This window comes from Zeus faber (genome assembly GCF_960531495.2).
Source record: "Zeus faber genome assembly, chromosome: 10".
In the NCBI taxonomy this organism is placed as follows: domain Eukaryota; kingdom Metazoa; phylum Chordata; class Actinopteri; order Zeiformes; family Zeidae; genus Zeus; species Zeus faber.
This window is the reverse complement of record NC_137199.1, coordinates 16028381-16045063: the sequence shown is the minus strand read 5'-3', so window position 1 is coordinate 16045063 and position 16683 is coordinate 16028381. Positions and strand designations below refer to the sequence as shown.

Here is a 16683-nt window from a genome sequence, read left to right as displayed (position 1 = left end):
GGTTTTTCGGTGCATATTTTTTTCACATTTTTTTTTTTCGAGCTGTTGATTGTTCATGTTCAAGTTCCACCTTCTTTTAACAGTCCTGACAGAGATAGGCTGTAGCAGAATGGAAGTGGAACTACTACTGCTGCACAAAACTCAAATAAATGTAATTTCTTTCTGTTATGCAGATGTAGCAGGTTGGATTTTTTATGTGTCAGACAATTGTATTCGTACATGGACCATGGGACAATACATTTTGTACAGAACGATTCGATGCTATGCTATACGATGCAATCGTATACAGTTCTTAACACTAGATTTTCAATTTCCATCATAAATTAAAACAAGCCAATACTATAAAAAGGGCATTGCTTACCTCTGGCATTTATATCTAATGATATCTTATATATTGGGATTCTCATAAAGTAATACATAATCTATTATTGTCATGACCCTGGATGAATTGAGGTATTGTAAATTGTGAGTCAAAATATCTTTTTCTGCCAGCGGTTCACAAGTCTCGCGAGAGGGATTGTGCGCGCGATCTGGCACGGGTGTGTGCGTAGAGAGAGAGAGAGAGAGAAGGGGGAGGAGTGGAGAGAGAGAGCGATAGAGAGAGAGAGAGAGCGAGAGAGACAGAGAGAAAGAGAGAGGGGGGGGGGTAGAGGGAGAGGATTCCTAACTTTAGAATCGGGCCATCGACTCTTCACGGTACATCATCCAGAGGTCCGCGTATCGATGTAGGCGCAGGTTTAACGTTCAAACCGATTTGCGATTCCTATCGATGGATGTTACACCGTTAAAAACCACGGATCACACAGCATATGAATTCTTGAGCAAAGCAGAAACACTCAAAAAATATATCTCTATAAATAAAAGAAAATAAATTGCACAATGTCACGTTAGAGGTTTCGTCAAATACCAACAACGCCTGGCGACACCATCGTCGCTGTCCGCTGTGCTGAATCGTTTTAACAATGGGTTGTAAATTCCTTTTCGTTACATGAACGCGTACTCCACCTATAATTAAAATATACTTCTTTGTTTGATTTATTCTTGCCTGAAACGAAAAAAAAACACAGTCCTGTAATGCTTTTTCAAATCACACGGTGTCAGTATAAAAGCAATCCATGCTTCTGAACGATGCGCCACAGCGGAAAGGCTCGTCCCTTGTTGTGCCTGGTGTTTCTAAATCTCCAAACCTTGTTGGAGTCAGGACGTGAAACCTGAGCTCCGTGTTTTCTCTCTAGCTCCGTTGGATATGACTGTGATTTTCCCAAGGAATATGACCAGGAAATATTTCATGACTGAAGAATATTAGTTGTAGAGGATTTAATTTTTGGGAAACGTCCCACAATGGAACAAAGAGGACAACAGGCATGGAGAGAGCGATGGCGACGTGTTGTCTGTATTTTTGCTTTGGTTGCGCTGAGGAGCTGCTTTGCTCAGATAAAATATTCAATCTCCGAAGAAGTAGAAGAGGGAACGGTTGTTGGAAACGTTGCAAAGGATTTGGGATTAGATCAGAACACGCTGAAAGACAGAGGATGTCGCATCGTGTATGGCTCGACAGAACCCCCTTTCCATCTGAACCAGGAGGATGGTGTATTGTATGTGAAGCGAAAGATTGACAGAGAGGAGGTCTGCGAGCGAAGCAAGGTTTGCTTGGTCGATTTAAAGACGATTTTGGAGAATCCACTAGAGGTCCATTATGTCGCGGTAGAAGTCCTGGATGTCAACGATCACTCTCCCAGTTTCCCAGAAAATGAGAAATTGTTAGAAATTTCTGAATCTGCCTTGATCGGAACGCGGTTTCAGTTGCAAGCCGCGAGTGATGCAGATAGCGGCATACTGTCTGTTCAGCAGTATAAATTAAGTGCGAACGAACATTTTCGTTTGGAGGTTAAAGATCGCGGAGAATACGGTAAAACTCCTATTTTAATTCTCCAAAAACCACTGGACAGAGAATCTGTCAAAACCCATTATCTATTTCTGACCGCTGTTGATGGCGGTAAACCTCCAAGATCTGGTGAAATGAGAATAAATATAGATGTATCAGATGTTAATGATAACCCTCCAGTCTTCACAAAAGACTCATACTCTGTTCAAGTAAATGAAAATTCTCCTATAGGCACAACTATTATACAAGTAAATGCAACAGATCCGGATGAAAGTTTAAATGGTGAGGTTGTGTACTCACTTGGTAATGATGCAGACAGAAAGGTACGGTCACTTTTTGAATTAAATCCAATAACAGGAGAAGTAATTGTTTCCGGAATATTAGACTTTGAATCGAGAAGCAGATATGAAATTTATATCCAGGCATTAGACAAGGGTGCTCCTCCACTCACAACAGACAAAAGCGTCATTATTAATATAATTGACGTCAATGACAATGCACCTGAGATCGAAGTGACGTCCTTTTCTCGAGCTCTCCCAGAAGATTCCAAACCAGGAACAACAGTGGCATTAATTACAGTAAAGGATTCAGACTCTGGTCTCAATGGAAAAGTTATGTGTTTTATAAAGCAAGATGTTCCATTCACACTCAATCCATCCTCAAAAAAAACCATGTACTCTGTAGTAACCAAAGCATTTTTCGATCGAGAGAAACAAACTCATTATGATGTTACAATAATTGCTAAAGACGCAGGTGACCCCTCTTTGTCATCTGAAAAGACAATGCACATTGATGTATCAGATGTGAATGATAACAGGCCACACTTTACAAGGAGCCCCTACACCTTCTATATTCCAGAGAATAACTCACCTGGAGTCTCAGTGTTTACAGTGCAGGCATCTGATCAAGACGAGGGTAATAATGCACTTATCTCCTACCATATTTTTAGAGGTGGAGAAAACAATTTAATATCATTTTTGAATATAAATTCTGAAAATGGAGATGTAGTGGCCTTAAAAAGTTTTGACTTTGAATCTTTGAAAACTTTTAAGTTCCATGTTTTGGCAACAGACTCTGGGACTCCATCTTTAAGCAGCAATGTCACAGTGAACGTGTTCATTCTGGACCAGAACGACAACACTCCAGTTATCTTGTATCCTGTCAACACTAATGGTTCTGCTGAAGGTGTGGAGGAGATTCCTCGAAATGTGGCTGCAGGACATTTGGTGACTAAGGTCAGAGCTTATGACCCCGATATTGGATACAACGGCTGGTTGCTATTTTCTTTGCAGGAAGTTAAAGACCACAGTCTATTTGTTCTGGACCGCTATACTGGACAGATAAGAACACTTCGCTCAATCACAGACACAGACGAGGCTGAACATAAACTGGTCATACTGGTTAAAGACAATGGGAACGTGTCGCTCTCAGCAACAGCTACTGTGATTGTCAAGGTTGTGGAGCCCAAAGAGGCGTTTGCAGCTGCTGATGTGAAGAGTGCAACAAATGATATTGAGGACAGTGGCCTGACATTTTATTTAATGATAACTTTGGCATCTGTTTCAGCACTTTTTATAATAAGCATCATTGTGTTGATTGCAATGCAGTGCTCCAAAACCACAGACTATTCCTCAAAGCATTTACAAGATCCAAATTACGATGGGACTCTGTGTCACAGCATCCAGTACAGATCTGGAGACAAGCGGTACATGTTAGTTGGACCCAGAATGAGTATTGGCTCTACTATAGTACCAGGAAGCAATGGGAATACTCTTGTGCATCCTGATAGGAGACTTGCATCTGGAGAGGTAAGAGAAACGTTCTGAACGTTCTTTCTAACTCCAAAACACCACACGCTGATTTTGGATCAAATACAATTGCTAAAGTTACAATATTTTAAATTTTTTTCAGATAGTCATATAGTGGTGGTGGCTGGGATTACATGTTTTTGGATGCACTGAATGTTATATCTTTGTAGACATTTCATTCTGTGATGGTTTCCCTGAATGCTTTTGTTAAGATTTTGTGTTTCAGTGTCCATTGTTTTTTTTATCGTCTTCCTTCATTTGGTTTCCGAGGTGTTGATTGGAACATGTCATAATCTAAACATTTCACAACAGTTGTCCCAGAATATTCATATTCAAATTCGATCTTATTTTAACACTACTGCCAGAGATAGAGTAAAGCAGAACGGATGTTGAACATCTACTGCTGCACAACACTCAAATAAATGTAAATTATTATATTTTTGTCATGCAGATGGAGCGGGTTGGAATTGTTTTTAAACTAGAGACAACTGTTTGAGGCAGCAAAAACCAGGAATTAAAGCCCATGAAACATTGTATATGGGGATGGATGCCATGATTCTCAAACCACACAGTTTACTCAAAATAACATATGTATTTTGTAGATGCATTACCGGAATCCAGAAGGGGAGTTTCCAAAGTGGTTGAAAAATGCACTGATACATTTATTTTATTGCATTTGCCGAATGAAAATACATATCAAGTCTTTTCTATACTTTGACATTATGGGATGCTTTCCAAGAATCGCTACAATATTGCTCGCGCGAGCAGAGATATTTTGCGCGCGAGGGCTGCGACAGCCCTCGCAAAAATAACAATCGTGCGCGACTCCTCGACATCCTTGCGTGTCGATCTCATTTACGCTCGCGGATTTGGACACTGATATTTGCCGTCTTGAGATCATTTCTGAAAAAAAAATCCCACCCGCCATCTCACGGCCCGGTCGCAAACGCCCCGGCGGTTGGGAACCTCTGTGACAGGCTCCCTAAAACTTAACCTGTCCCCCTTGCCCCCTCGTGGCGCCAGCCCAGAGTTTAAAACGTCTGGTCCACCCTTTAAGTGTCTGCCGGGCAGCGGTCTCCATGCAGCTGAAAGACGTGGAACCCATAAGACGGGCACAACCATCCCTTTCTGACTGCTTCTTTTTTTGTTTGTTTGTTTGTGTGTTGCTGCTAAACCTTTCTTTCCTCATGAACGCTGTGGCGCCTCACCACACTTGCAGCCCCCCGCATGCTCAGCTTCGTGCCCGCGGCTGCAGAGCGGCACTGTTCCCATGCGGGGGGCGGGGCCTGCGGACCAGTGTGACGTCATCAGCAGACGCCTTACCCATTGGCAAACGAAGTATCACTGTTTTCCAACAGAGTAGGCACAGAGTGCCACCGGTGGTTCTCAACGTGGGGCCCGGGGTCCCACCAGGAATACTTCAAGAGGTTCCAGTGGGGCCCAGCAAAGTTATTAGTTGTTCAACTTCAACATTATTTCATTTTATAAGATTTAACCCCATTAGTGAATGAACAATTGTGCCTATTTTGATAAGTTTCACTGTTCTCTCCCTATAGTATGACTAGGTGGTTTGGAGTAAATCATATCTAATAATAAATATCTAATAAAAACCTTCTCAGATGGTGGTCCCAGAAAAATAATCTCATCAGATGGGGTCCGTGGCCTAATGTGTATCAAATTGAGGGTGCTTAATGTGACAACGGTTGAGAATTTAACCTGTCTATAATAAAATTTTGTGTCGATAGTGTACAGTGCGAAATTAGGCCACGCTGTTCTAACATTTTTCTTAAACATTTCCGTCGCTGCCCGTGGTGCTGAATCGTTTTAACAATGGGTGTTATTCCATTTTGTTACATGAGCACTTACTCAGCCTATATATAATCAATGTAATCGTTTGTTTGACTTATTTTTCCAAAGTAAAACACAGTCCTGTAATGCTATTTCTAATCACACGGTGTCAGTATAAAAGCAATCCATGCTTCTGAACGATGCGCCACAGCGGAAAGGCTCGTCTCTTGTTGTGCCTGGTGTTTCTAAATCTCCAAACCTTGTTGGAGTAACGACGTGAAACCTGAGCTCCGTGTTTTTTCTCTCTAGCTCCGTTGGATACGACTGTGATTTTCCCAAGGATAATGATAAGCAAATATTTGATGGCTGAAGAATATTAGTTGTAGAGGATTTTATTTTGGGAATCCTCCCACAATGGAACAAAGAGGACAACAGGCATGGAGAGAGCGATGGCGACGTGTTGTCTGTGTTTTTGCTTTGGTTGCGCTGAGGAGCTGGGCTTTAGGTGACATGAGATATTCCATCTCTGAAGAAGTGGAAGAAGGAACGGTTGTTGGAAACGTTGCCAAGGATTTGGGATTAGATCAGAACACGCTGAAAGACAGAGGATGTCGCATCGTGTATGGCTCGACAGAACCCCCTTTCCATCTGAACCAGGAGGATGGTGTATTGTATGTGACGCGAAAGATTGACAGAGAGGAGGTCTGCGAGCGAACTAAGGTTTGCTTGATCGACTTAAAGACGGTTTTGGAGAATCCACTCGAGGTCCATTATGTCGCGGTAGAAATACTGGATGTGAACGATCACTCTCCCGGTTTTCCAGAAAATGAGAAATTGTTAGAAATTTCTGAATCTGTGTCAGTGGGATTGCGGTTTCAGTTACAAGCTGCACGCGATGCAGACAGCGGCATATTGTCTGTTCAGCAGTATAAATTAAGTAATAACGAATATTTTCGTTTGGAGGTTAAAGACCGCGGAGAAGACCGTAAAACTCCCATTTTAATTCTCCAAAAGTCACTGGATAGAGAATCTGTCAAAACTCATAATATATTATTAACCGCTATTGATGGAGGTAAACCTCCAAGATCCGGTGAAATGAGAATAAATATAGATGTATTAGATGTTAATGATAATCCTCCAGTCTTCACAACTGACTCATACTCGGTTCTAGTCAATGAAAATTCTCCTATAGGTACAACTATTATACAAGTAAATGCAACCGATCCGGATGAAGGTTCAAATGGTGAGGTTGTGTACTCATTTGGTCATGACGTGGATGGTGAAATACATTTACATTTTCAGTTAAATCCAATAACAGGAGAAATAATTGTTTCAGGATTATTAGACTTTGAAGAGAGAAGCAGATATGAAATTGATATCCAGGCATCAGACAAGGGTGCAGCACCAATCACAGCAGACAAAAGCGTCATTATTAATATAATTGACGTCAATGACAACGCACCGGACATCGAAGTGACGTCTTTTTCTCAAGCTCTCCCAGAAGATTCTAAACCAGGAACCACAGTGGCATTAATTACAGTAAAGGATTCAGACTCTGGTATCAACGGAAAAGTTATGTGTTTTATAAAGCAAGATGTTCCATTCACTCTCAATCCATCCTCAAAAAATAATATGTTCTCTGTAGTAACCAAAGCATTTTTGGATCGAGAAAAACAATCTCAGTATGATGTTACAATAATTGCTAAAGACGCAGGTGACCCCTCTTTGTCATCTGAAAAGACGATGCACATTGATGTATCGGACGTGAATGATAACAGGCCACAGTTTTCAAGGAGCCCCTACACTTTCTATGTACCTGAGAATAATTCTCCTGGAGTCTCAGTGTTTACAGTGCAGGCATCTGATCAAGACGAGGGAAATAATGCACTTATCTCCTACCATATTTTTAGAGGTGGAGAAAACAATTTAATATCATTTTTAAATATAAATTCTGAAAATGGAGATGTCGTGGCCTTAAAAAGTTTTGACTTTGAATCTTTAAAAACTTTTAAGTTCCACGTTTTGGCAACAGACTCTGGAACTCCATCTTTAAGCAGCAACGTCACAGTGAACGTGTTCATTCTGGACCAGAACGACAACACTCCAGTTATCTTGTATCCTGTCAACACTAATGGTTCTGCTGAAGGTGTGGAGGAGATTCCTCGAAATGTGGCTGCAGGACATTTGGTAACTAAGGTCAGAGCTTATGACCCCGATATTGGATACAACGGCTGGTTGCTATTTTCTTTGCAGGAAGTTAAAGACCACAGTCTATTTGTTCTGGACCGCTATACTGGACAGATAAGAACCCTTCGCTCATTCACAGACACAGACGAGGCTGAACATAAACTGGTCATACTGGTTAAAGACAATGGGAACGTGTCGCTCTCAGCAACAGCTACTGTGATTGTCAAGGTTGTGGAGCCCAAAGAGGCGTTTGCAGCTTCTGATGTGAAGAGTGCAACAAATGACATTGAGGACAGTGGCCTGACATTTTATTTAATGATAACTTTGGCATCTGTTTCAGCACTTTTTATCATAAGCATCATTGTGTTGATTGCAATGCAGTGCTCCAAAACCACAGACTATTCCTCAAAGCATTTACAAGATCCAAATTACGATGGGACTCTGTGTCACAGCATCCAGTACAGATCTGGAGAGAAGCGCTACATGTTAGTTGGACCCAGAATGAGTATTGGCTCTACTATAGTTCCAGGAAGCAATGGGAATACTCTTGTGCACCCTGATAGGAGACTTGCATCTGGAGAGGTAAGACAAATGTTTCCCGAACATTCTTTATACCTCCAAAACACCACATTCTGATTTTAGATCAAATACAATTACTAAAGTTACAATATTTAAAATGTTTGGCAGATAGTCATACAGTGGTTGGAGCTGAGTTTACATGTGCCGATGCATTGAGTATTTTACTTTTGTAGACATTTCATTCTGTGATTATTTCATGATTGTATAAAATGAATACAATGTACAAATTATTTTTTAATCCTGCTCGTTCTCTGGTTTCCGAGCTGTTCATTGGAACATGTCATAATATAAAAACTTCACAACAGTAGTCCCAGAAAATATATGTTCAAGTTTGATCTTCTTTTAACAGTTCTGTCAGAGATAAAGTAAAGCAGAACAGAGGTTGAACATCTACTATTGCACAACACTCAAATAAATGTTATGTGTTGTCTTTTTGTCGTACAGGTGTAGCAGGGTGGAGTTTTATACTAAAGACAATTGTTTTGGGCAGCAAAAACCAGGAATTAAAGCCAGTGGAACATTGTATATAGGGATGGATGCCATGATTTTCTAACCACTCACTTTTTACTCAAAATAATAACATGTGGTGTATTTTGTAGATGCATTTGTTGAATCCATAATGGGAGTTTCCAAAGTGGATGAAAAATGCAATAATTATTTTATTGCATTTGCCGAATTAAAAAACATAAATATAAAAGACAAGTCGTTTCGATATTTTGTCATTATGGGATGCTTTCCAAGAATCGCTACAACATTGCTCACGCGAGCGGGGATATTCTGCGCGCGAATGCTGTGAAAGCGCTCGCAAAAATGACATGCGTTCGCGGCTGATTGAGTTTTGCGCGCAGCTCCTCTCCATCCTCGCGTGTGGATCTCATTTACGCTTGCGGATTTTGCCACTGATTTATGCAGTCATGAGATCGCCTGTGTCTGCCTGGCAGCTGTCTCTCTGCCTGCGAATGGCGTGAAACCCATAAGACAGGCAAAACCATCCCGGTGGTGATTTGGGTCCAATTCAATCAAGACACGTCTGCAGCAGACTTTTTTTTTCTGATTGCTTCCATTTTTTTTTGTTTGTTTGTTTGTGTGTTACTGCTAAAAGTTTCCATATGAACGCTGTGGCGCATAACCGCACTGCCGCTCCCGCGTCCTACGCTTTGTGCGCGTGGCTGCGGACTTGTGCGACGTCATCAGCGGACGCCTTACCCATTGGCTAACGAAGTATCACTGTTTTCCTAGAGGCAGTGCAGAGCGTGCACCGGTGGTTCTCATTTCGGGGCCCGGGGTCCCACCAGGAGTACTTCAAGAGGTTCCAGGGGGTCCCCAGCAAAGTTATTAGATGTTCAACTTTAACATTATTTGATTTTGCAAGTCTTAACCCCACCAGAGAATGGGCAATAACGCCTATATATTTTAATCCATTTCACTGTTCTCTCCCTATAGTATGAGTAGGTGGTTTGGGGTAAATCATATCTAATAATAAATATCCAATAAAAATCTTCGTAGATGCTGGTCCCAGAAAAATAATCTCATTTTATGGGGTCCGTGGCCTAATGCGTATCAAATCTGAGGGTGCTTATTGTGACAACGGTTGGGAATTTAACCTGTCTATTATAAACTTTTGTTTCGATAGTGTACAGTGCGAAATTAGGCCACGCTGTTCTAACATTTTTCTGAAACATTTCCGTCGCTGTCCGGGGTGCTGAATCGTTTTAACAACGGATTTTATTCCTTTTCGTTACATGAAGGCGTACTTCGCCCATGTATAGTGAACATAATTGTTTGTTTGACTTATTTTTTCCAAAGTAAAACACAGTCCTGTAATGCCTTTTCAAATCACACGGTGTCAGTATAAAAGCAATCCATGCTTCTGAACGATGCGCCACAGCGGAAAGGCTCGTCCCTTGTTGTGCCTGGTGTTTCTAAATCTCCAAACCTTGTTGGAGTAACGACGTGAAATCTCGGCTCCGTGTTTTCTCTCTTGCTCCGTTGGATACGACTGTGATTTTCCCAAGGAAAATGACCAGCAAATATTTCATGGCTGAAGAATATTAGTTGTAGAGGATTATATTTTGGGAATCGTCCCACAATGGAACAAAGAGGACAACAGGCATGGAGAGAGCGATGGCGACGTGTTGTCTATATTTTTGCTTTGGTTGCGCTGAGGAGCTGGGCTTTAGGTGACATGAGATATTCCATCTCGGAAGAAGTAGAAGAAGGAACGGTTGTTGGAAACGTTGCCAAGGATTTGGGATTAGATAAGAACACGCTGAAAGACAGAGGATGTCGCATCGTGTATGGCTCGACAGAACCCCCTTTCCATCTGAACCAGGAGGATGGTGTATTGTATGTGAAGCGAAAGATTGACAGAGAGGAGGTCTGCGAGCGAAGCAAGGTTTGCTTGATCGACTTAAAGACGGTTTTGGAGAATCCACTAGAGGTCCATTATGTCGCGGTAGAAATACTGGATGTGAACGATCACTCTCCCAGTTTTCCAGAAAAAGAGAAAATATTAGAAATTTCTGAATCTGCATCACCAGGAATGCGATTTCAGTTGCAAGCTGCACGCGATGCAGACAGCGGCATACTGTCTGTTCAGCAGTATAAATTAAGTAATAATGAACATTTTCGCTTAGAGGTTAAAGATCGTGGCGAAAACCGTAAAACCCCTATTTTAATTCTCCAAAAGCCATTGGATAGAGAATCTGAAAATACTCATAATCTATTATTAACCGCTATTGATGGAGGTAAACCTCCAAGATCTGGTGAAATGAGAATAAATATAGATGTATCAGATGTTAATGATAATCCTCCGGTTTTCACAAAAGACACGTACTCTGTTCAAGTAAATGAAAATTCTGCTATAGGCACAACTATTATACAAGTAAATGCAACAGATCCAGACGACGGTTTAAATGGTGAGGTTGTTTATTCATTTGGTCATGACGTCGAAGGGAAAGTGCGGTCACATTTTGAATTGAATCCAAAAACAGGAGAACTAATTGTTTCAGGAATTTTAGACTTTGAAGAGAGAAGCAGATATGAAATTGATATCCAGGCATCAGACAGGGGCGCATCTATATTTACAACAGACAAAAGTGTCATTATTAATGTAATTGACGTCAATGACAATGCACCGGAGATCGAAGTGACGTCTTTTTCTCGAGCTCTCCCAGAAGATTCCAAACCAGGAACAACAGTGGCATTGATTACAGTAAAAGATTCAGACTCTGGTATCAACGGAAAAGTTATGTGTTTTATAAAGCAAGATGTTCCATTCACACTGAGTCCCTCTTCAAAGAATAACATGTACTCTGTAGTAACCAAAGCATTTTTGGATCGAGAAAAACAATCCCAATATGATGTTACAATAATTGCAAAAGACGCAGGTGACCCCTCTTTATCATCTGAAATGACAATGCACATTGATCTATCAGACGTTAATGATAACAGGCCACAGTTTTCAAGGAGCCCCTACACTTTCTATGTTACTGAGAATAATTCTCCTGGAGTCTCAATGTTTACAGTGCAGGCATCTGATCAAGACGAGGGAAATAATGCACTTATCTCCTACCATATTTTTAGAGGTGGAGAAAACAATTTAATATCGTTTTTAAACATCAATTCTGAAAATGGAGATGTAGTGGCCTTAAAAAGTTTTGACTTTGAATCGTTGAAAACTTTTCAATTCCACGTTTTGGCAACAGACTCTGGAACTCCATCTTTAAGCAGCAACGTCACAGTGAACGTGTTCATTCTGGACCAGAACGACAACACTCCAGTTATCTTGTATCCTGTCAATACTAATGGTTCTGCTGAAGGTGTGGAGGAGATTCCTCGAAATGTGGCTGCAGGACATTTGGTGACTAAAGTCAGAGCTTATGACCCCGATATTGGATACAACGGCTGGTTGCTTTTTTCTTTGCAAGAAGTTAAAGACCACAATCTGTTTGGTCTGGACCGCTATACTGGACAAATAAGAACACTTCGCTCATTCACAGAGACAGACGAGGATGAACATAAACTGGTCATACTGGTTAAAGACAATGGGAACGTTTCACTCTCAGCAACAGCTACTGTGATTGTCAAGGTTGTGGAGCCTAAAGAGGCGTTTGCAGCTTCTGATGTGAAGAGTGCAGCACATGACATTGAGGACAGTGGCCTGACATTTTATTTAATGATAACTTTGGCATCCGTTTCAGCACTTTTTATCATAAGCATCATCGTGTTGGTTGCAATGCAGTGCTCCAAAACCACAGACTATTCCTCAAAACATTTACAAGATCCAAATTACGATGGGACTCTGTGTCACAGCATCCAGTACAGATCTGGAGACAAGCGATACATGTTAGTTGGACCAAGGATGAGTATTGGCTCTACTATAGTACCAGGAAGCAATGGGAATACTCTTGTGCACCCTGATAGGAGACTTGCATCTAGAGAGGTAAGACAAACGTTCCGAACATTCTTTCTAACTCCAAAACACCACATGCTGATTTTAGATGAAATGCAATTACTCAAGTTAAAATACTTCAAATGTTTTGCAGATAGTCATACAGTAGTTGTGGCTGGGATTACATGTGTGTGGATGCATTGAGTGTTTTACCTTTGTAGACATTCCATTCTGTAATGGATTTCATGATTGTATTGGCTAAAATTTTGTGTTTGGGTGTAAATTATTTTTTAATCGTTTCCCGTTCTCTGGTTTTTGAGCTGTTGATTGGAACATGTCATAATGTAAAAACTTCACAACAGCTGTCTCAGAAAATACATGTTGAAGTCCAGTCTTCTTTTAACAGTCCTGCCAGAGATAAAGTAAAGCAGAACGGAGGTTGAAACTCTACTGTTGCACAAATATCAAATAAATGTAATTTATTATCTTTCTGTCATGCAGATGTAGCAGGTTGGATTTTTTTATACGAGAGACAATTGTTTGTGGCAGCAAAAGCTAGGAATTAGAGCCACTGGAGCATTGTATATAGGGGTCGATGCCGTGATTTTCTAACCACACACTTTACTCAAAATAATAACATGTTGTGTATTTTGTGTTCAAGATTCAAGAGGTTTATTTGTCACATACATATACATACTTTCATACATATATGCAGTTGCGGGTTTTGTAGATGCATCAGATGAATTCATAATCCATAATCTATAATGGGAGTTTCCAAAGTGGTTGAAATATGCACGAATCCATTTCTATTATTGCATTTGCCGATTGACAAAAAATATATCAAAAAGTCGTTTCGATTTTTTGACATTATGGGATGCTTTCCAAGAATCGCTACAATAGTGCTTGCTATGAGAGATATTCTGCGCGCGAGTGCTGTGAAAGCGCTCGCAGAAATAATAGGCGCGCGTGGCTCCTCTATACCCGCGTGTGGATCTCACTTACGCTCGCGGATTTTGCCACTCATATTTGCCGTCATGAAATCGCTCTTAAAAAAAAAATCCCACCCGCCTTCTCGCGGCCCGGTGGAAAATGCCCCGGTGGTTGGGAGCCTCTGTGACAGGCTCCATACAACTGAAACTGGGCGGCTCCCTGCCCCCTCGTAGCGTCAGACCAGACTTTAAAACATCTGGTGAATCCCTTTCGGGGTCTGCCTGGCAGCGGTCTCTCTGCATTTGAAAGACGTGAAACCCGGGAGACAGGCACAAGCATCCCTTTCAGACTGCTTCTTTTTTTCTTAATTTTGTGTGTGTTGCTGCTAAACCTTTCTTTCCATATCAACGCTGTGGCGCGTCTCCGCACTGCCGCTTCCGCATTCCCCGCTTTGTGCGTGTGGCCGCTGCGGGGGGCGTGGCCTGCGGACTTGTGGGACGCCTTCAGCAGAATAATTGTGCCTATTTTGGTCAGTTTCACTGTTCTCTTCCTATGGTATAGACAGGTGGTTTGGAGGAAATCATATCTAAAAAAATATATCCAATAAAAATCTACTCAGATGGTGGTCCCAGAAAAAATAATCTCATCAAAAGGGGTCCGTGGCCTAATGCGTATCAAATTGAGGGTGCTTATTGTGACAACGGTTGGGAATTTAACCTGTCAATAATTAACATTTGTTTCGATAGTGTACAGTGCGAAATTAGGCCACGCTGTTCTAACATTTTTCTTTAACATTTACGTCGCTGCCCGTGGTGCTGAATCGTTTTAACAATGGATTATATTCCTTTTTCTGACATTAGGACATACTCCGCATATATCTTATGGATATAATTGTTTGTTTGACTCATATTTCTATAATAAAAAACAGTCCTTTAATGCTATTTCTAATCACGCGGTGTCAGTATAAAAGCAATCCATGCTTCTGAACGATGCGCCACAGCGGAAAGGCTCGTCCGTTGTTGTGCCTGGTGTTTCTCAATCTCCAAACCTTGTTGGAGTAACGACGTGAAACCAGAGCTCCGTGTTATCTCTCTTGCTTCGTTGGATACGACTGTGATTTTCCCAAGGATAATGACAAGCAAATATTTGATGGCTGAAGAATATTAGTTGTAGAGGATTTTATTTTGGGAATCGTCCCACAATGGAACAAAGAGGACAACAGGCATGGAGAGAGCGATGGCGACGTGTTGTCTGTGTTTTTGCTTTGGTTGCGCTGAGGAGCTGGGCTTTAGGTGACATGAGATATTCCATCTCTGAAGAAGTGGAAGAAGGAACGGTTGTTGGAAACGTTGCCAAGGATTTGGGATTGGATAAGAACACGCTGAAAGACAGAGGATGTCGCATCGTGTATGGCTCGACAGAACCCCCTTTCCATCTGAACCAGGAGGATGGTGTATTGTATGTGAAGCGAAAGATTGACAGAGAGGAGGTCTGCGAGCGAAGCAAGGTTTGCTTGATCGACTTAAAGACGGTTTTGGAGAATCCACTAGAGGTCCATTATGTCGCGGTAGAAATACTGGATGTGAACGATCACTCTCCCAGTTTTCCAGAACATGAGAAAATATTAGAAATTCCTGAATCTGCATCACCAGGAATGCGATTCCAGTTACAAGCTGCACGCGATGCAGACGGCGGCATACTGTCTGTTCAGCAGTATAAATTAAGTAATAATGAACATTTTCGTTTGGAGGTTAAAGATCGCGGAGAATACGGTAAAACTCCTATTTTAATTCTCCAAAAGCCACTGGACAGAGAATCTGTCAAAACCCATGATCTACTACTGACCGCTGTTGATGGAGGTAAACCTCCAAGATCTGGTGAAATGAGAATAAATATAGATGTATTTGATGTTAATGATAACCTTCCAGTCTTCACTAAGGACTCATTTTCCGTTCAAGTACGTGAAAATTCTCCTATAGGCACAACCATTATACAAGTAAATGCAACAGATTCGGATGAAGGTTTAAATGGTGAGGTTGTGTACTCATTTGGTAATGACGTGGATGGAAAGGTACGTTCACGTTTTGATTTAAATCCAATAACAGGGGAAATAATTGTTTCAGGATTATTAGACTTTGAAGAGAGAAGCAGATATGAAATTGATATCCAGGCCTCGGACAAGGGTGCAGCTCCACTCACAACTGACAAAAGCGTCGTCATTAATATAATTGACGTCAATGACAATGCACCGGAGATCGAAGTGACGTCTTTTTCTCGAGCTCTCCCAGAAGATTCCAAACCAGGAACAACAGTGGTATTAATTACAGTAAAAGATTCCGACTCTGGTATCAACGGAAAAGTTATGTGTTTTATAAAGCAAGATGTTCCATTCACACTGAGTCCCTCTTCAAAGAATAACATGTACTCTGTAGTAACCAAAGCATTTTTGGATCGAGAAAAACAATCCCAATATGATGTTACAATAATTGCTAAAGACGCAGGTGACCCCTCTTTGTCATCTGAAATGACAATGCACATTGATGTATCAGACGTGAATGATAACAGGCCACAGTTTTCAAGGAGCCCCTACACTTTCTATGTTACTGAGAATAATACTCCTGGAGTCTCAGTGTTTACAGTGCAGGCATCTGATCAAGACGAGGGTAATAATGCACTTATCTCCTACCATATTTTTAGAGGTGGAGAAAATAATATAATATCATTTTTAAACATCAATTCTGAAAATGGAGATGTAGTGGCCTCAAAAAGTTTTGACTTTGAATCGTTGAAAACTTTTCAATTCCACGTTTTGGCAACAGACTCTGGAACTCCATCTTTAAGCAGCAACGTCACAGTGAACGTGTTCATTCTGGACCAGAACGACAACACTCCAGTTATCTTGTATCCAGTCAACACTAATGGTTCTGCTGAAGGTGTGGAGGAGATTCCTCGAAATGTGGCTGCAGGACATTTGGTGACTAAGGTCAGAGCCTATGACCCCGATATTGGATATAACGGCTGGTTGCTATTTTCTTTGCAAGAAGTTAAAGACCACAATCTGTTTGGTCTGGACCGCTATACTGGACAAATAAGAACACTTCGCTCATTCACAG

General features: G+C 41.2%; 2 protein-coding genes across 2 annotated transcripts; both read left to right on the top strand.

Annotated features, from left to right (window-relative positions):
- Window positions 1–1341: 1341 nt before the first annotated feature.
- On the top strand, window positions 1342–8697 carry LOC307235897 (protocadherin alpha-8-like; the record flags this gene model as incomplete). The annotated part of the gene is made up of 3 exons (XM_080008156.1): window positions 1342–1996; window positions 6554–8250; window positions 8692–8697. 3 exons carry the CDS (start codon window positions 1342–1344, stop codon window positions 8695–8697), a joined length of 2358 nt encoding a protein of 785 aa, XP_079864282.1.
- A 1735-nt stretch (window positions 8698–10432) lies between these two features.
- On the top strand, window positions 10433–15414 carry LOC307235896 (protocadherin beta-18-like; the record flags this gene model as incomplete). The annotated part of the gene is made up of 2 exons (XM_080008155.1): window positions 10433–12702; window positions 15372–15414. The coding sequence occupies 2 exons, from the start codon at window positions 10433–10435 to the stop codon at window positions 15412–15414; spliced, it is 2313 nt and encodes a 770-aa protein (XP_079864281.1).
- Window positions 15415–16683: the final 1269 nt, after the last annotated feature.